General features: G+C 44.3%; 2 protein-coding genes across 4 annotated transcripts; one reads left to right on the top strand and one right to left on the bottom strand.

The window, feature by feature from the left end:
* Positions 1-7,834: 7,834 nt before the first annotated feature.
* Positions 7,835-10,956, top strand: wdr53 (WD repeat domain 53). The gene is made up of 3 exons (XM_021581620.2): positions 7,835-7,925; positions 8,846-9,353; positions 9,455-10,956. Exons 2-3 carry the CDS (start codon positions 8,862-8,864, stop codon positions 10,136-10,138), a joined length of 1,176 nt encoding a protein of 391 aa, XP_021437295.1. The 5' UTR covers positions 7,835-7,925; positions 8,846-8,861; the 3' UTR covers positions 10,139-10,956.
* A 2,732-nt stretch (positions 10,957-13,688) lies between these two features.
* LOC110503251 (signal recognition particle receptor subunit beta) lies at positions 13,689-19,747 on the bottom strand. Of its 3 annotated transcripts, none has more exons than XM_036961637.1 (8): positions 19,527-19,747; positions 19,051-19,145; positions 18,879-18,956; positions 18,653-18,735; positions 16,411-16,547; positions 16,232-16,286; positions 14,730-14,970; positions 13,689-14,646 (listed from the first exon to the last, which is right to left on the bottom strand). In XM_036961637.1, exons 1-7 carry the CDS (start codon positions 19,684-19,686, stop codon positions 14,760-14,762), a joined length of 819 nt encoding a protein of 272 aa, XP_036817532.1. In that variant the 5' UTR covers positions 19,687-19,747; the 3' UTR covers positions 13,689-14,646; positions 14,730-14,759. The 3 variants fall into 3 exon arrangements, with proteins under 3 accessions (XP_036817532.1, XP_036817533.1, XP_036817531.1); XM_036961638.1 differs by having other exon boundaries at positions 14,721-14,970; positions 19,527-19,746; XM_036961636.1 differs by having other exon boundaries at positions 13,689-14,970; positions 19,527-19,746.
* Positions 19,748-20,630: the final 883 nt, after the last annotated feature.

Below are 20,630 nucleotides of genomic sequence, written 5' to 3' on the forward strand. Positions count from 1 at the left end.
GGCAGGTCTCAGCCTATATTTAGACTGTATTCACTGATAGTCCCGTAAATAAGGGGCAGGTCTCAGCCTATATTTAGACTGTATTCATTGACAGTCCCGTAAATAAGGGGCAGGTCTCAGCCTATATTTAGACTGTATTCACTGATAGTCCCGTAAATAAGGGGCAGGTCTCAGCCTATATTTAGACTGTATTCATTGATAGTCCCGTAAATAAGGGGCAGGTCTCTGCCTATATTTAGACTGTAATCATTGATAGTCCTGTAAATAAGGGCCAAGTCTCAGCCTATATTTAGACTGTATTCATTGATAGTCCTGTAAATAAGGAGCAGGTCTCGGCCTATATTTAGACTGTATTCATTGATAGTCCTGTAAATAAGAAGCAGGTCTCAGCCTATATTTAGACTGTATTCATTGATAGTCCTGTAAATAAGAAGCAGGTCTCAGCCTATATTTAGACTGTATTCATTGATAGTCCTGTAAATAAGGGGCAGGTCTCAGCCTATATTTAGACTGTATTCATTGATAGTTCCGTAAATAAGGGGCAGGTCTCAGCCTATATTTAGACTGTATTCATTGATAGTCTCGTAAATAAGGAGCAGGTCTCAGCCTATATTTAGACTGTATTCATTGATAGTCCCGTAAATAAGGGGCAGGTCTCAGCCTATATTTAGACTGTATTCACTGATAGTCCCGTAATTAAGGGGCAGGTATCAGCCTATATTTAGACTGTATTCATTGACAGTCCCGTAAATAAGGGGCAGGTCTCAGCCTATATTTAGACTGTATTCATTGACAGTCCCGTAAATAAGGGGCAGGTCTCAGCCTATATTTAGACTGTATTCATTGATAGTCCTGTAAATAAGGGGCAGGTCTCGGCCTATATTTAGACTGAATTCATTGATAGTCCTGTAAATAAGGAGCAGGTCTCGGCCTATATTTAGACTGTATTCATTGATAGTCCCGTAAATAAGGGGCAGGTCTCAGCCTATATTTAGACTGTATTCATTGATAGTCCTGTAAATAAGGAGCAGGTCTCGGCCTATATTTAGACTGTATTCATTGACAGTCCCGTAAATAAGGGGCAGGTCTCAGCCTATATTTAGACTGTATTCATTGATAGTCCTGTAAATAAGGAGCAGGTCTCGGCCTATATTTAGACTGTATTCATTGACAGTCCCGTAAATAAGGGGCAGGTCTCAGCCTATATTTAGACTGTATTCATTGATAGTCCTGTAAATAAGGAGCAGGTCTCGGCCTATATTTAGACTGTATTCACTGATAGTCCCGTAATTAAGGGGCAGGTCTGGGCCTATATTTAGACTGTATTCATTGTCGCCAAAGAAAAAAAGTTATCAACAACAATACGGATAAAAACAAATCAATAATAAAATGTGTGTGCAGGTTGGAAGCCCAAGGGCTTGAAAACCACAACACCAACAGATGTATACAGTGGGGAGAACAAGTATTTGATACACTGCCGATTTTGCAGGTTTTCCTACTTACAAAGCATGTAGAGGTCTGTATTTTTTTTTATCATAGGTACACTTCAACTGTGAGAGACGGAATCTAAAACAAAAATCCAGAAAATCACATTGTATGATTTTAAGTCATTAATTAGCATTTTATTGCATGACATAAGTCAGAACGGCCCCGACTCCCACCTGTTCCGGAGCGGCCCCGCCTCCCACCTGTTCCGGAGCGGCCCCGCCTCCCACCTGTTCCGGAGCGGCCCCGCCTCCCACCTGTTCCGGCTGTTCCAGCTGTACATGACAGTAGCAGAGACAACTGTGATCACATGACAGTAGCAGAGACAACTGTGATCACATGACAGTAGCAGAGACAACTGTGATCACATGACAGTAGCAGAGACGACTGTGATCACATGACAGCAGCAGAGACAACTGTGATCACATGACATTAGCAGAGACAACTGTGATCGCATGACATTAGCAGAGACGACTGTGATCACATGACATTAGCAGAGACGACTGTCATCACATGACATTAGCAGAGACGACTGTCATCACATGACATTAGCAGAGACGACTGTGATCACATGACATTAGCAGAGACGACTGTCATCACATGACATTAGCAGAGACGACTGTGATCACATGACATTAGCAGAGACGACTGTCATCACATGACATTAGCAGAGACGACTGTGATCACATGACAGTAGCAGAGACGACTGTGATCACATGACATTAGCAGAGACGACTGTGATCACATGACATTAGCAGAGACGACTGTCATCACATGACATTAGCAGAGACGACTGTGATCACATGACATTAGCAGAGACGACTGTGATCACATGACATTAGCAGAGACGACTGTGATCACATGACAGAAGCAGAGACAACTGTGATCACATGACAGTAGCTAGTAGCAGAGACCGCTGTGATCACATGACAGTAGCAGAGACAACTGATCACATGACAGTAGCTAGTGGCAGAGACACAGGCTTCCGAAGTAGAACACCTCCCCATCACTGTCAGCATTCTTTAAAAGGCCACAGGCTTTAAGAACCATTGTGGTCTGACCTATGACGTGCATTTCCCCCCCTATGTTTTTCTCTTCCACTCGTTTGTTGTCTCACTTGTTTCATTGATTCTCATCTCTCTCACACCGTCTCACCCATCGCCATCTGAAGCAAAGTGGAAATGTATTGGATTCTCAATATAACCTTAGTATTTCAGCTGAATGATAAAATGGACATATGTTCTTAGTATAACAGAATATAACAATAGACTGAATATAACAGTAGAAAAACACATGGTGTGGCCATAGGGCCCTACCACCTTATGCAAACAGAGCGATGGAGTGTCCTATATGGTCCATTCCAAAATTTGTTCAGCAAAAAAAAAAGTACACTACCAGTCAAAAGTTTTAGAACACCTACTCATTCAAGGGTTTCTTTATTTTGACTATTTTCTACATTGCAGAATAATAGTGAAGACATCAAAACTATGAAATAAAACATATGGAATCATGTAGTAAATAAATACAAATATATTTTATATTTGAGATTCTTTAAAATAGCCACCCTTTGCCTTGAAGACAGCTTTGCACACACTTGGCATTATCTCAACCAGCTTCATGAGGTAGTCACCTGGAATGCATTTCAATTAACAGGTGTGCCTTGTTAAAAGTTAATTTGTGGAATTTATTTCCTTCTTAATGCATTTGAGCCAATCAGTTGTGTTGTGACAAGGTAGGGATGGAATACAGAAGATAGCCCTATTTGGTAAAATACCAAGTCCATATTATGGCAAGAACAGCTCAAATAGGCAAAGAGAAACAACAGTCCATCATTACATTAAGGCATGAAGGTCAGTCAATGAGGAACATTTTAAGAACTTTAAATGCAGTCGCAAAAACCATCAAGCACTATGATGAAACTGGAAAGAAACCACAACTAAAGAACACCAATAAGAAGAAGAGACTTGCTTGGGCCAAGAAACACGAGCAATGGACATTAGACCGGTAGAAATTTGTCCTTTGGTCTGGAGTCCAAATTGGAGACTTTTGGTTCCAACCGCTGTGTCTTTGTGAGAAGCAGTGTGGATGAAACGATGAACTCTGCATGTGTAAATCCCACCGTAAAGCATGGAAGAGGAGGTGTGATGGTGTGGGGGTGCTTTGCTGGCGACACTGTCTGTGATATATTTAGAATTCAAGACACACTTAACCAGCATAGCTACCACAGCATTCTGCAGCAATACGCCATCCCATCTGGTTTGGGCTTAGTGGGATTATCATTTGTTTTTCAACAGGACAATGACCCAACACACCTCTAGTCTGTGTAAGGGCTATCTGACCAAGAAGGAGAGTGATGGAGTGATGCATCAGATGACCTGGCCTCCACAATCCCCCGACCTCAACCAAATTTAGATGGTTTGGGATGAGTTAGACTGCAGAGTGAAGGAAAAGCAGCCGACAAGTGCTCAGCATATGTGGGAACTCCTTCAAGACTATTGGAAAAGCATTCCAGGTGAAGCTGGTTGAGAGAATGTCAAGCATTTGCAAAGATGTCATCAAGGCAAAGGGGTGGCTATGAAATAAAACATATGGAATCATGTAGTAAATAAATACAAATATATTTTATATTTGAGATTCTTTAAAATAGCCACCCTTTGCCTTGAAGACAGCTTTGCACACACTTGGCATTATCTCAACCAGCTTCATGAGGTAGTCACCTGGAATGCATTTCAATTAACAGGTGTGCCTTGTTAAAAGTTAATTTGTGGAATTTATTTCCTTCTTAATGCATTTGAGCCAATCAGTTGTGTTGTGACAAGGTAGGGATGGAATACAGAAGATAGCCCTATTTGGTAAAATACCAAGTCCATATTATGGCAAGAACAGCTCAAATAGGCAAAGAGAAACAACAGTCCATCATTACATTAAGGCATGAAGGTCAGTCAATGAGGAACATTTTAAGAACTTTAAATGCAGTCGCAAAAACCATCAAGCACTATGATGAAACTGGAAAGAAACCACAACTAAAGAACACCAATAAGAAGAAGAGACTTGCTTGGGCCAAGAAACACGAGCAATGGACATTAGACCGGTAGAAATTTGTCCTTTGGTCTGGAGTCCAAATTGGAGACTTTTGGTTCCAACCGCTGTGTCTTTGTGAGAAGCAGTGTGGATGAAACGATGAACTCTGCATGTGTAAATCCCACCGTAAAGCATGGAAGAGGAGGTGTGATGGTGTGGGGGTGCTTTGCTGGCGACACTGTCTGTGATATATTTAGAATTCAAGACACACTTAACCAGCATAGCTACCACAGCATTCTGCAGCAATACGCCATCCCATCTGGTTTGGGCTTAGTGGGATTATCATTTGTTTTTCAACAGGACAATGACCCAACACACCTCTAGTCTGTGTAAGGGCTATCTGACCAAGAAGGAGAGTGATGGAGTGATGCATCAGATGACCTGGCCTCCACAATCCCCCGACCTCAACCAAATTTAGATGGTTTGGGATGAGTTAGACTGCAGAGTGAAGGAAAAGCAGCCGACAAGTGCTCAGCATATGTGGGAACTCCTTCAAGACTATTGGAAAAGCATTCCAGGTGAAGCTGGTTGAGAGAATGTCAAGCATTTGCAAAGATGTCATCAAGGCAAAGGGGTGGCTATGAAATAAAACATATGGAATCATGTAGTAAATAAATACAAATATATTTTATATTTGAGATTCTTTAAAATAGCCACCCTTTGCCTTGAAGACAGCTTTGCACACACTTGGCATTCTCTCAACCAGCTTCATGAGGTAGTCACCTGGAATGCATTTCAATTAACAGGTGTGCCTTGTTAAAAGTTAATTTGTGGAATTTATTTCCTTCTTAATGCATTTGAGCCAATCAGTTGTGTTGTGACAAGGTAGGGGTGGTATACAGAAGATAGCCCTATTTGGTAAAAGACCAAGTCCATATTATGGCAAGAACAGCTCAAATATGCAAAGAGAAACAACAGTCCATCATTACATTAAGGCATGAAGGTCAGTCAATGAGGAACATTTTAAGAACTTTAAATGCAGTCGCAAAAACCATCAAGCACTATGATGAAACTGGAAAGAAACCACAACTAAAGAACACCAATAAGAAGAAGAGACTTGCTTGGGCCAAGAAACACGAGCAATGGACATTAGACCGGTAGAAATTTGTCCTTTGGTCTGGAGTCCAAATTGGAGACTTTTGGTTCCAACCGCTGTGTCTTTGTGAGAAGCAGTGTGGATGAAACGATGAACTCTGCATGTGTAAATCCCACCGTAAAGCATGGAAGAGGAGGTGTGATGGTGTGGGGGTGCTTTGCTGGCGACACTGTCTGTGATATATTTAGAATTCAAGACACACTTAACCAGCATAGCTACCACAGCATTCTGCAGCAATACGCCATCCCATCTGGTTTGGGCTTAGTGGGATTATCATTTGTTTTTCAACAGGACAATGACCCAACACACCTCTAGTCTGTGTAAGGGCTATCTGACCAAGAAGGAGAGTGATGGAGTGATGCATCAGATGACCTGGCCTCCACAATCCCCCGACCTCAACCAAATTTAGATGGTTTGGGATGAGTTAGACTGCAGAGTGAAGGAAAAGCAGCCGACAAGTGCTCAGCATATGTGGGAACTCCTTCAAGACTATTGGAAAAGCATTCCAGGTGAAGCTGGTTGAGAGAATGTCAAGCATTTGCAAAGATGTCATCAAGGCAAAGGGGTGGCTATTTGAAGAATCTCAAATCAAAAATATTTGTTTAACACTTTTTTGGTTACTACATGATTCCATATGTGTCATTTCATAGTTTGATGTCTTTACTATTATTATACAATGTAGAAAATAGTCCAAATAAAGAAAAACTCTTGAATGAGAAGGTGTGTCCAAACTTTTGACCGGTAGTGTATGTAGAACTACATAGAAACATAAGGTCGGTCGCTGCGTTTGCGTAAAGTGTGTAGTGGCCTTAAGCTACCATCTGAAGACAGCACAGCTGTGACCGTTAGATATTTCACACTGGTCAGCTCTTCACAACTTCAGCTGTTTGATATTGTTTCTAAACTATAGATGCATGGAGAGAGTAACCTGAAAACTAGAAGGAACTATACTTACGGTGAAAGTGACAGAGAGTGAGAAAGAGACAGAAAGAGTGAGAAAGAGACAGAGAGTGAGAAAGAGACAGAGAGTGAGAAAGAGACAGAGAGTGAGAAAGAGACAGAGAGTGAGAAAGAGACAGAGAGTGAGAAAGAGACAGAGAGTGAGAAAGAGACAGAGACAGAGAGTGAGAAAGAGACAGAGAGTGAGAAAGAGACAGAGAGTGAGAAAGAGACAGAGACAGAGAGTGAGAAAGAGAGAGAGTGACAGAGAGTGAGAAAGAGACAGAAAGAGAGAGTGAGAAAGAGACAGAGAAAGAGAGAGTGAGAAAGTGACAGTGAGAAAGAGACAGAGAAAGAGAGTGAGAAAGAGACAGAGAGACAGAGAGTGAGAGAGAGACAGTGAGAAAGAGAGAGTGAGAAAGAGACAGAGAAAGAGAGAAAAAGAGTGACAGAGAGACCTATTTTAGCTCAAGTGTGCTCTCTCAAGCCCATCCCCTTGGCACAACAGTTTATAGAGTTTGAATGCCCGAGTTTCTCCACTGTGTCCTTAATCTGATGTTTGAACCCAACTGAATTATTTCTGCACAATATGCTTGTATTTCGTCTGTAGAAGTGCATTACTGTTTAGTTATCTCAGAAGAATGACAGAATCCAGTAGCACCAACCAACACAGTCCTCTTACAGTAGACCTGGACACAAAGCATGTAAGTTGATCATGAAAAACAATGAAAAACATTGCTTTCTTTGTACATTTAACAAAAAGAGGCAGGTCCTGTCAACTCTACATGCATGACTTTAGGAGTTCACTATGTCACATTTCAGTTGTATAAACCTAACACAACCTGTCAGCAAGCATAGAACGATTTACAGTCAATACTGCTATAAGCATAATACCCATGAAACCTAATTTCATATAAATCAGTGTGAGGATTGTAATTTATTTGTTGACTTTATTTAACTAGGCAAGTCAGTTAAGAACAAATTCTTATTTACAATGATGGCCTACTCCGCCAAAACACGGACGACACTGGGCCAACGTATTGTTCGCCCGGATGTGATACTGCCTGGATTCGAACCAGGTACTATAGTGACGTCTCTTGAACTGAGATGCAGTGCCTTAGACTGCTGCGCCACTCGGGGTAATGTAGATCAAACATAAATAAAATAAATAATACTGTGGTAGAAATTATTGTTTTCCCATTGTGAAATATGCATTACGTCTTTTTTCATGCAGATGATTGGGTCGTTACCTACCCTCTGATGTCATCAATGTGCGACTTTACAAGTAGTTTTCGAACAGGGGAAGCTAACATTCGTGTGAAAGGTAAAGTGGAAACATTACATATGCTGAACGTTTATTTAATTTAGTGGTGCTGTGTTATGTCATGACAGTTGTGATTTCGTATGCGTTATTAGCAAAGATTTCGCCAATGACATCGAGCTAAAGTGTTTCGATAGTTGTGTTGACATGCTAACTTAACTAGCATAGCTTCAGCGTTCTGGTAAACACATGGTTAGTCCGTGGCTAGATTTGACTTCTGTCATATTAAATAAATAAAGTCATCCAAATGTAAACGTGTATTAATATCATGACTATTTATAGGGCTACCAGTTACTGTAGCTACATATTAACACCAGATGGGATTTAACAAAGATGTTATCCATTACTGGGAGTTAAGGTTAATTAGGTCGCCTGGAGACCCAACGTTGAATTATGTCAGGTAGAAATCAGCATTTGAATCAGGAAAGTTAACTCTTACGACCTCTTCAAGCCAGAATGTTGAATAAAATGATATTTGGACGTACTTAACCTGTTGGCAGTGCTGTTTGGTCCTCTTGGGGTAGGAATGTGAGACAATATATCCACAGGAAAGTATAATTACATGAAATGTTTGAAAGCGTTGGTATCAGTAGTGCGTTCAGATTAATATCAGCTGAAGCATAAGCACGAGACTCATGCATACTTGCCGAGCTCGTGCACCTGTTTACATGGTTCTGCGCATGTCTCAGGTGATGTCTGGTTTCAATTTACCCTACTGTCCCCCCAAACTCCCAGTCAGAGATACCAACAATCTTTGGTTAAATTACATTATCTGGTGCAATAGTTACTTTTATTGTATCAAAACGTTCTGCAGTGTTTTTTTTCTTCCAGCTAGATATGTACAGGGTCATGTCACTGTTAGCAAAATATACCAGTTTATGTAGTATTTATTTATATGTAGTATATATTCTGCTTCACCCCAGGTATGCCAATGTGATCATGGCCAGCAGGCAGTGGTGTGAGGGTCACTCCACCCCAGTGCTGTGTGTGGGGGCCTCTGGGGGTCCGGAGGGTCTCCTAGCCTCTGGCTCAGAGGAGGGTGAGGTAACAGTGTGGAACCAGGAGGGAACGGTGTTAGCTAGTCTCCGTCTGCCCAGCGGGGATGATGTGACCAGCGCTGTGTTCTCGCCGGCGGCTCCAGGCCTGTTGTATGTGTCCCACGGGGAGACGGTGAGCGTATTGGACCCTAGGAGCCTAAAGGGGGCGGTAGAGGAGCTACAGGGTGCGGGAGAGGAGGAGATCAACTCTCTGGCTCTGAATGAGACAGGCTCAGCTCTGGCTGTGGCTGATGACTCAGGGGTGGTGAGGGTGCTAGGGCTGCCGGGGGGTCAAGTAAACAGGACGCTCCGCAGACACACCAACATCGTCTCATCTGTGGCTTTCCGCCCTCTCAGGCCCAACAACTTGGTCTCAGCCGGGCTCGACATGCAGGTGAGATGTCTGGAGATGGAGAAAGAAAGGGCATGCTTGAGAGTACCCTGTTTGACTAAGTAAGCATGTCTTGACCCCCTTCTGTCCTCAATGTCTTGCAGGTGATGTTGTGGAGCCTACAGAAGACACGCCCCGTCTGGACCCTCAACCTGCAGGAAGTGGCTGAGGAAGAGGAGCGCCATCAGCACAAAGCCGGTCAGCTCTTCAACCCACCTCTGGCCCACTGCGTCTCTGTAGCAACCTGCGGGAACGTTTTGGCCTGCGCCGCCGAGGACGGACGTGTGCACCTGATGCGGGTCGGCAGTGGCTCCAAACTGGACCGACAGGGGGCCATCAAGGCCCACAGCCAGGGAGCCTCGCAGGCCCACTTCCTCAGCTTCTTACCCCACCCATACTGGCTGGCTACTGGGGGCAACGACGGCATGGTGGCCCTCTGGGACCTCAGTCAGAACCCGGTAGTTACTGTTGAGGATAAGGGCAAGCCACAGGCAGCGCCAGTCCACCGCAGGAGACCCAATGCCAGGGCTAAAGCCAAACTCCAGGCCCAGGCCAAGCCCCAGCAGGCAAAAGAGGAGACTAAGAAGGAGAGGGAGGAGGTGGAGGAGGGCAGCAGTGTAGATCAGTCACCAGGCACAGAGGAGGCCCTGAAGTCAGGACCTAAACTCAGCTTCAGCCATGGGGACAAGGTGAACTGGGTGTGTCCCACTCTGCTGAGAGGGGAGCCCAGCCTGGTGGTGGCTGACCAGAGCCCTAACCTGTCTGTCTACTCTTTGGCCGGTCTATAGACCTAACCTGTCTGTCTACTCTCTGGCTGGTCTATTGACCTAACCTGTCTGGTTATTCTCTGGCTGGTCTATAGACCTAACCTGTCTGTCTACTCTCTGGCCGGTCTATAGACCAGACCTGTCTGTCTACTCTCTGGCTGGTCTATAGACCTAACCTGTCTGTCTAATGTCTGGCTGGTGTATTGACCTAACCTGTCTGTCTACTCTCTGGCTGGTCTATAGACCTAACCTGTCTGTCTACTCTTTGGCTGGTCTATAGACCTAATCTGTCTGTCTACTCTCTGGCCGGTCTATAGACCAGACCTGTCTGTCTACTCTCTGGCTGGTCTATAGACCTAACCTGTCTGTCTACTCTTTGGCCGGTCTATAGACCTAACCTGTCTGTCTACTCTCTGGCTGGTCTATAGACCTAACCTGTCTGTCTACTCTCTGGCTGTAGCAATATACAAACTGCCTTACCTTGTATTACTTAGAAGTTTAAGGGGCCCTCCTTCCTCTGAGTTTTGCTCACTGAGCGATAGTATCATCAGCCTGTCTGTGTATTAAGACTGGCAGACATAACCTTCTTTAACCAGAGGCATCCACCTAAAGGAGGACTGAACCATGTCTTTATCAGCAGGGTTCTCCCCTTCAAAGACTGAAACACTGATAGGACTGCACCATGACAAACCAGGGGGGTGAAGACAGACCATCTGATAGGACTGCACCATGACAAACCAGGGGGGGTGAAGACAGGTCCATCTGATAGGACTGCACCATGACAAACCAGGGGGGGGTGAAGACAGGTCCATCTCATAGGACTGCACCATGACAAACCAGGGGGGGTGAAGACAGACCATCTGATAGGACTGCACCATGACAAACCAGGGGGGGTGAAGACAGGTCCATCTGATAGGACTGCACCATGACAAACCAGGGGGGGGTGAAGACAGGTCCATCTCATAGGACTGCACCACGACAAAACAGGGGGGTGAAGATGGGACGCAGATGTTTGATCAGCTCAACAGTGATAATACTGTGCCGTGTCAGGATTAGGCCGATGTTGCTGTTGTCACTGTGCTAGTTTAGCAACTTCCTCCCTCAACTTGCCTCTGACTAGACTTAACGCCAATGTTTCCCAACTCCAGTTCTCAATTACCCCCAACACAACACATTTTTATTGTAGCCCAGGACAAGCACACCTGACACCTCTTGTCAACTAATCATCAAGCCCTCAATGAGCTGAATGAGGTCTGTCCCCCCCAGGGCTACAACAACAACAACAACATGTACGGTTTTAAGTACAGGAGGACCGGCGTTGACTTATACCAAAGTCCTCTGCCTCACAAACACACCCAGCTGACCCCAGCTGACCCCACGCTTGACGATATGTACAAACCAGATGTGCCACTGGAAAGGATATGTTTCCATTTAAACAGTCCCACTCCATTAGCCACTACTCTTGTTGCTGGGTGAACTCTATGGGTTGGTGTGATAGGATGTCTGTCATCAGTTTAACTCCAATGGAGCTTTATTACAAATGTGCCGAGTGGAGTTTTTTCTTTCCTGAATATATATATATATAATATACACAGTGTATATATATATATATAATATACACAGTGTGTATATATATATATATATATATATATATATATATATATATATACACACACACACTGTATATTATTTATATATATATATATATATATATATACAGCAGTATGTGGACAACCCTTCACATTAGTGGATTCGGCTATTTCAGCCACACCCGTTGCTGAAAGATGTATACAATTCGAGCACACGGCCATGCAATCTCCATAGACAAACATTGGCAGTAGAATGGCCCTTACTGAAGAGCTCAGTGACTTTCAACGTGGCATCATCAAAAGGATGTCACCTTTCCAACAAGTCAGTTTAGTTAAATTTCTGCCCTGCTAAAGATGCCATGGCCGAGCACACAAGATCAACCACGCGCAATGCCAAGCGTCGGCTGGAGTGGTTTAAAGCTCACCGCCATTGGACTCTGGAGCAGTGGAAACGTGTTCTCTGGAGTGATGAATCACGTTTCACCATCTGGCAGTCCGACGGACGAATCTGGGTTTGGAGGTTGCGCGGTAGAACGCTACCTGCCCATAATGCATAGTGTCAAGTGTAAAGTTTGGTGGATGAGGAATAATGGTCTGAGGCTGTTTTTCATGTTTCGGACCCATTAGTTCCAGTGAAGGGAAATCTTGATACAGCATACAATGACATTCTAGACTATTCTGTGCTTCCAATTTTGTGGCAACAGTTTGGGGAAGGCCCTTTCCTGTTTCAGCATGACACAAAGCGAGGTCCGTACAGAAATGGATTGTCAAGATCGGTGTGGAAGAACGTGACACCAACAACCACATACCATCGAACACCTTTGGGATGAATTGGAACGTCGACTGTGAGTCAGGCCTAATCGCCCAACATCAGTGCCCGACCTCACTAATGCTCCTGTGGCCGAATGGAAGCAAGTCCCTGCAGTAATGTTACAACATTTAGTGGAAAACCTTCCCAGAAGAGTGGAGGCTGTTATAGCAGCAATGTTCCAACGTCTAGTGGAAAGCCTTCCCAGAAGAGTGGAGGCTGTTATAGCAGCAATGTTCCAACGTCTAGTGGAAAACCTTCCCAGAAGAGTGGAGGCTGTTATAGCAGCAATGTTCCAACATCTAGTGGAAAGCCTTCCCAGAAGAGTGGAGGCTGTTATAGCAGCAATGTTCCAACATCTAGTGGAAAGCCTTCCCAGAAGAGTGGAGGCTGTTATAGCAGCAATGTTCCAACATCTAGTGGAAAGCCTTCCCAGAAGAGTGGAGGCTGTTATAGCAACAAAGGGGGGACCGACTCCATGTTGATGTCAATGATTTTGGAATGAGATGTTCGACGAGCAGGTGTCCATACTTTGTCATGTACTGTACATACACTTGAGTATACAAAACATTAAGAACACCTGCACTTTCCATGACACAGACTGACCAGGTGAATCCAGGTGAAAGCTATGATCCCTTATTGATGTCACCTGTTAAATCAACTTCAACCAGTGTAGATGAAGGGGAGGTGACAAGTTGAATGGGGCAAGAGAAAATATTTAAGTGCCTTTGAACGGGATATGGTAATATGTGACAGGCTCACCGGTTAGTGTCAAGAGTTACAACACTGCTGGGTTTTTCACACAACAGTTTCCTGTGTGTGTCAAGAATGGGCTACCACCCAAAGGACATCCAGACAATTTGACACAACTGTGGGAAGCATTGGAGTCGTCATGGTGGCCAGCAACCCTGTGAAACGCTTTCAACACCTTGTAGAGTCCACCCCCAACCAACTGAGGCTGTTCTGAGTGCAAACAGAGGGAGGGTATTAGGAAAGTGTTCATGTTTGGTTTACTCAATGTAATCGCTAGGCATCGAGGGTTTTTAAGGTGATTTCTGATTGAGCCGACATATGCAACGTTCACCTGTGAATGGGATATCAGTAATTGCCGGAACATACCCATTAAATAGAGCCACAATGCCCATTAAATAGAGCCACATTTAGATTGAATCTCAGTGTATTTTTCATACAATCGAGTCAAGATGTCAGCAGCTAGGTAAGGATGTATGAGTGAGTCATAACATGTCCAAAAGAAAAATGTGGCGTGATTTTTTTTTTCCAATAAAAAATAAAACAAGTTTTGCAGTGTGTGTGACTCAACCTTGTCAGTTTCTCTTTTTCTTCCACAGCTTTGTCACAATGTCTACAGTGATGTTGCACTCGCCAATAAACCACAAAAACAGATTTTATTTACAAGCTGAATAAGACACAAAAAAAAAAACATTCCTATTTGGCTAACAGTGATTCAGATTCATGGTCAACTTCCCCCTCAAAAAAAAAGGTGTTGGAACTACAGAATGCACTGGACCACAATACAAACTGATGGAACATTCAGCTAACCCATTCCAAAAAGGTGTTGGAACTACAGAATGCACTGGACCACAATACAAACTGATGGAACATTCAGCTAACCCATTCCAAAAAGGAACCAACATCTGATTTTGGAAAACAAACTGCCGGAATCTAAATGGAGAAATCCGATAGGTCGTCTGAGGTGGGTTCAGTGCAATATCTCATCACATTCACAGGATATCATGATTGATGGATTATTCAAAATGCTGAGGAGGGGGAAAATAAAACAAATAGTAGAAATTGATGTTGACATTGTTAAAAAGCAGTGGGTGAGACTATCCCCTATGAAAAGGACGGGTCGTTTCCTAGACACAGAGTAACACCTGCTAGAGACGAGCAAAGCAACACATTTTTTGTTGTTGTTGAAATGATCAGAATTAGCATTCACTACCATCAAGTACCACTGCTGACCTTGTGATGTCAACACAACTCACTTCCATAGTGCAGTTGTGTCGAGTCTAGAGTTCTGAGGACCGACGAAGATACCTGATATGCTGAGAGACCTTAGACTAATTCCCCATAATGCACCCCACTCAAGAGCTCTTGGCCAAAGTAGTGACCTATGGGAACTAAATGGCTCTTGGCCAAAGTAGTGACCTATGGGAACTAAATGGCTCTTGGCCAAAGTAGTGACCTATGGGAACTACATGGTCAATAATGAGCCCCAGTCATCTCACAGCAGGGCCAGGCTCTTCTCGAGGCTGGCGATGTCCGCCTCCCCGTCCTCCCCCTTGCTGCCTCGGGCGCTGCACTCCAGGAACTCCACCTTCATGGGCAGCTGGCTGAACTCAAAGTCCTTGCCTTTCTTTCCCAGGTGCACGCTGGCCCCCGCTGACCCGTCCTGGGCGCTCAGAGCCGCAGACCGAGTCACTCTCAGTGTGTTCCTGAGGGGAAACGGGAAAGGTTAGGATCAATTCATTCTGTAGAATCACACTTCCATTTAAAAAAAAATTATGTCTGACTTTTAACGATAAGAAAATCTTTTTTATGGCAAAAAAACGAACGATTCGGCCCTTAAACTAGCTGTATGTAAAATATTGTGCTACAGCTTGGAACATAAATACATGTCACTCTGGAGGACAACAGTAATGTTTGTTTCCAACATTAGGACGGTTCTCCTAAAGAAGTTAAATCCGCTTCGTTTTTTGTTTCCTTGCCATGGTACTAACGAGTGTCGTGATACTGGTATCACCCCCGGGTCCTGGTGTTGGCAAAACACTGGTATCACCCCCGGTCCTAGTGTTGGTGTTGGCAGAACACTGGTATCACCCCCGGTCCTGGTGTTGGTGTTGGCAGAACACAGGTATCACCCCCGGTCCTAGTGTTGGTGTTGGCAAAACACTGGTATCACCCCCGGTCCTAGTGTTGGTGTTGGCAGAACACTGGTATCACCCCCGGTCCTGGTGTTGGTGTTGGCAGAACACAGGTATCACCCCCGGTCCTGGTGTTGGTGTTGGCAGAACACAGGTATCACCCCCGGTCCTGGTGTTGGTGTTGGCAGAACACAGGTATCACCCCCGGTTCTGGTGTTGGTGTTGGCAGAACACTGGTATCACCCCCAGGTCCTGGTGTGGATGTTGGCAGAACGCTGGTATCACCCCCGGTCCTGGTGTTGATGTTGGCAGAACTGTGAACCCTGTCCAACTTTTTAAGAGTACCAGACGCACGCGGTAAATTGGAGATTTAAATCGCAAATCTTTTTTAGAAGCAATGCCTCTATAGCTGATACCAGGCACTCATTCATTCTTCATCGGGCAGTCTTCTATACTCCCGACTCCATTTAATGCCAAGATGTTTATATTTATTTTTTTATTATACTTTTGTAATGTGTTTTTTTTTTTGATGTGGATCATAGTTACAGTCTGTCAGGTTGCGTGATCCTCGTAATGTTACGTGAAAAATACAACTAATGGGATGCGGAATTAAATGCAGATCACATAACTCGCACAAAAAAATATGACCAGTTCATTTTTGTTATTTGCATTTCATTTCTATCACGAGTAAAACGCGAGTGAACTGTTGAACACTTTAGAGCCCACTGAATGTCCGTCTTCTGTTCCCCGAACGTTAGCTTTAAACTAAGAAGTGTTTCCCTTTCCACAACACACACGGAGTCGACAAGGGACTCGTAACACGATTCCTTACATCTCTTTCTCCAGCTGCTGACGAATCAGCTTAGCAGATTTTGCCATGGTGATATCTAGAGAGACGGAAAATGTATGAAGTAACACTCTTTTCAAAATCATTAACACACACACACACAATGTCATCCTGGGGAGTTTTTTTTTGTAGAGGGTGGAGGGGGTTGACATGTGATGTGTCACCTTGCTTGTTGCAGGCCACTATCAGAGAGGGGACATTCCTGGACACTACACTGTCAGTCAACAGGAAGTACAGGAACTCAGCCACGTCTCTCACTTCCTTCTGGAAGATGGCACTGTCCACCACAAACACCATGGCTCTGCAGTCAGCGAGAGGAGAGAACAAAAGACAAAGTGAGAGGGCGTCTCTCTGGATCTTCATCTTAGGTCAAGCACTGCATGTTATTCACATTATAGACCTCCCCCGAACACCTGAAATACACCACATTATAGACCTCCCCCGAACACCTGAAATACACCACATTATAGACCTCCCCTGAACACCTGAAATACACCACATTATAGACCTCCCCCGAACACCTGAAATACAAGCACCACATTATAGACCTCCCCCGAACACCTGAAATACACCACATTATAGACCTCCCCCGAACACCTGAAATACACCACATTATAGACCTCCCCTGAACACCTGAAATACAAGCACCACATTATAGACCTCCCCTGAACACCTGAAATACAAGCACCACATTATAGACCTCCCCTGAACACCTGAAATACAAGCACCACATTATAGACCTCCCCCGAACACCTGAAATACAAGCACCACATTATAGACCTCCCCTGAACACCTGAAATACACCACATTATAGACCTCCCCCAAACACCTGAAATACAAGCACCACATTATAGACCTCCCCTGAACACCTGAAATACACCACATTATAGACCTCCCCTGAACACCTGAAATACAAGCACCACATTATAGACCTCCCCTGAACACCTGAAATACAAGCACCACATTATAGACCTCCCGTGAACACCTGAAATACAAGCACCACATTATAGACCTCCCCCGAACACCTGAAATAAACCACATTATAGACCTCCCCTGAACACCTGAAATACAAGCACCACATTCCCTGAACACCTGAAATACAAGCACCACATTATAGACCTCCCCTGAACACCTGAAATACAAGCACCACATTATAGACCTCCCCTGAACACCTGAAATACACCACATTATAGACCTCCCCTGAACACCTGAAATACACCACATTATAGACCTCCCCTGAACACCTGAAATACACCACATTATAGACCTCCCCTGAACACCTGAAATACAAGCACCACATTATAGACCTCCCCCGAACACCTGAAATACAAGCACCACATTATAGACCTCCCCTGAACACCTGAAATACAAGCACCACATTATAGACCTCCCCTGAACACCTCACATCTAAAACACAAACACAGTATTATTTATATTCATTATGGATCCCCATTACGTCGGCCAAACCCAGACGACGCTGGGTCAATTTGTGCGCCGCCCTATGGGACTCCCAATCGCGGCCGGTTGTGGTACAGTCTGGAATTGAACCAGGGTGTCTGTAGTGACACCTCGAGCACTGAGATGTTATTATGTGTGTGTACAGCATCTCTTCACAGTCCCCGCTGTTCCATCAGGTGCATTTCTAGCCATTAGAAGAATTTAAAAAATCTGATTTCATGAGTTACTTGATGTGGAATAGAATTCCATGTAGTCATGGCTCTATGTAGTACTGTGGAATAGAATTCCATGTAGTCATGGCTCTATGTAGTACTGTGGAATAGAGTTCCATGTAGTACTGTGGAATAGAGTTCCATGTAGTCATGGCTCTATGTAGTACTGTGGAATAGAGTTCCATGTAGTCATGGCTCTATGTAGTACTGTGGAATAGAGTTCCATGTAGTCATGGCTCTATGTAGTACTGTGGAATAGAGTTCCATGTAGTCATGGCTCTATGTAGTACTGTGGAATAGAGTTCCATGTAGTCATGGCTCTATGTAGTACAGTGGAATAGAGTTCCATGTAGTCATGGCTCTATGTAGTACTGTGGAATAGAGTTCCATGTGGTCATGGCTCTATGTAGTACTGTGGAATAGAGTTCCATGTAGTCATGGCTCTATGTAGTACTGTGGAATAGAGTTCCATGTAGTCATGGCTCTATGTAGTACTGTGGAATAGAGTTCCATGTAGTCATGGCTCTATGTAGTACTGTGGAATAGAGTTCCATGTAGTCATGGCTCTATGTACTGCACACCTCCCATAATATGTTCTGGACTTGGAGACTGTAAAGAGACCTCTGGTGGCATGTCTTAGATAAGGTATTCATTGGAGGTTTATAACTTACACCTGAAATACAAGCACCATTTTATAAATCTCCCCTGAATAGAAACACCTTTCATCTTTACTGACCTGGCAGCGGACTTGAATTTCTCCACATACTGAGGCCGAAGACTGTCATGTCCAGGTAGGTCGATCAGGATCCAGCTGCTGCCCTGCCACACCGTAGTACAGGGAACGGTCAAGCCAGTGTGTGACACATTTTGACAAAATGCATTTATCTTTATCATGCAAAGTTCTAGATCAATTTCTTAACCTTCCAACTCACACCCCTCACCACAGCCCGTTTCCTCCTTACCCTCTCGTTCTTGGCTTTGTAAGGGGCACTGCTGTCCGTGATGGAGGTCTGGGTTTTCTTGAACTTTCCTGACAACAACTGCAAACAACGACCATCCATCAGTGTCATACAACTTCTGCCGTCTGTAAATAGTTGGATTGGACATGCTCATATGTTGCACGGATATACTCACTCGACTAAAGAGGAGGGTCTTTCCAGAATCGCAGAGACCGACCAGCAACACAGCACTTTGGACAGTTTTTCTGCTTAGTAAGTACTTCAAAAACACTGAAATGTAAACCAAAATCATAGCAGGTTCGGTTTTAGCTGCCATCATAGCAGACGAGCGCCTGACAAATCAGACAGATCGCTAGTGACCACTACTAGCAAGTTAACTAGCGAACCTTTGATAGTAGACTTGATAAAAGACAACAAAAAAAGTTTGTTTGAAAATCGTATAGCATAGAAAGCCAACAGGCTGATGCTAGGCTAACTAGCTAACACAGTGGTTCCAAACTCCGGTCCTCCCCCACACTACACGTGTTTATTGTAGCCCCGGAAAAGCACACCGGATTCAACTTGTCAACTAATCATCAGGCCCCCAATGAGTTGAATGAGGTCTGTTTGTCCGGGGCCTAGAACAAAACGGGGTGCTTAACCTAAACTTACCAACAGTGATGACAACAACAGCCAAAGAAACAACAATTCCGATCATAAATATGGGGTCTTGGTCTTCTAACACCTTCTTTAAAGCGTCTAAATAAGGTTCAAAAGGATTTTCTCTCGCGTCTATTTTCGCCTCCATATTGATGCCGGGCTCTGTAGCCATATCTGCTACTGCCACTTCACTCAGGACACGTCTACATTCTTCTTCTTGCTCTTCTTCTTCTTCTTCGGGATTAGGTTGGCGAATTGCGTCCACCGTCTAAGGTGTATACACTGCCACCTACTGGACTGGAGTGTGAGGCCAGTCACAGCATACCTAAAGTAAATTATCTTCATTAGTCCTGTTCCTTTAAGAAATTGAAATAGAGCCCTAAACACCACATTCACGACACCACCCAAACCCCGTCCAGCCTCTCTCACCCTCTAGAGCTCTAGACACCACTTTCCTCCCACCACTACACCACCCAAACCCCGTCCAGCCTCTCTCATCCTCTAGAGCCCTAGACACCACTTTCCTCCCACCACTACACCACCCAAACCCCGTCCAGCCTCTCTCACCCTCTAGAGCCCTAGACACCACTTTCCTCTACTCTTCTCACTGTCTCTAGAGAGGAGACATGCTGGACAGTCCTTATTCTAACCACCTCCAGAGAGGAGACATGTTGGACAGTCCTTATTCTAACCACCTCCAGAGAAGAGACATGTTGGACAGTCCTTATTCTAACCACCTCCAGAGAAGAGACATGTTGGACAGTCCTTATTCTAACCACCTCCAGAGAGGAGACATGTTGGACAGTCCTTATTCTAACCACCTCCAGAGAGAAGACATGATGGACAGTCCTTATTCTAACCACCTCCAGAGAGGAGACATGCTGGACAGTCCTTATTCTAACGTGAATGTGGTGTTTAGGGCTCTATTTCAATTTCTTAAAGGAACAGGACTAATGAAGATAATTTACTTTAGGTATGCTGTGACTGGCCTCACACTCCAGTCCAGTAGGTGGCAGTGTATACACCTTAGACGGTGGACGCAATTCGCCAACCTAATCCCGAAGAAGACCACCTCCAGAGAGGAGACATGATGGACAGTCCTTATTCTAACCACCT

The sequence above is a fragment of the Oncorhynchus mykiss genome, chromosome 24, assembly GCF_013265735.2.
Source record: "Oncorhynchus mykiss isolate Arlee chromosome 24, USDA_OmykA_1.1, whole genome shotgun sequence".
In the NCBI taxonomy this organism is placed as follows: Eukaryota; Metazoa; Chordata; class Actinopteri; order Salmoniformes; family Salmonidae; genus Oncorhynchus; species Oncorhynchus mykiss.

Coding starts and splice junctions, on each gene's coding strand:
- wdr53 (XM_021581620.2), top strand. CDS start 8,862: ATGGCCAGCAGGCAGTGGTGTGAGGGTCACTCCACCCCAGTGCTGTGT. Junction 9,354..9,454: donor CAGCCGGGCTCGACATGCAG/GTGAGATGTCTG, acceptor AATGTCTTGCAG/GTGATGTTGTGGAGCCTACA.
- LOC110503251 (XM_036961637.1), bottom strand. CDS start 19,686: ATGGCTACAGAGCCCGGCATCAATATGGAGGCGAAAATAGACGCGAGA. Junction 18,736..18,878: donor ACAAAGCCAAGAACGAGAGG/GTAAGGAGGAAA, acceptor ACGGTGTGGCAG/GGCAGCAGCTGGATCCTGAT. Junction 16,287..16,410: donor AGTGGCCTGCAACAAGCAAG/GTGACACATCAC, acceptor CCGTCTCTCTAG/ATATCACCATGGCAAAATCT.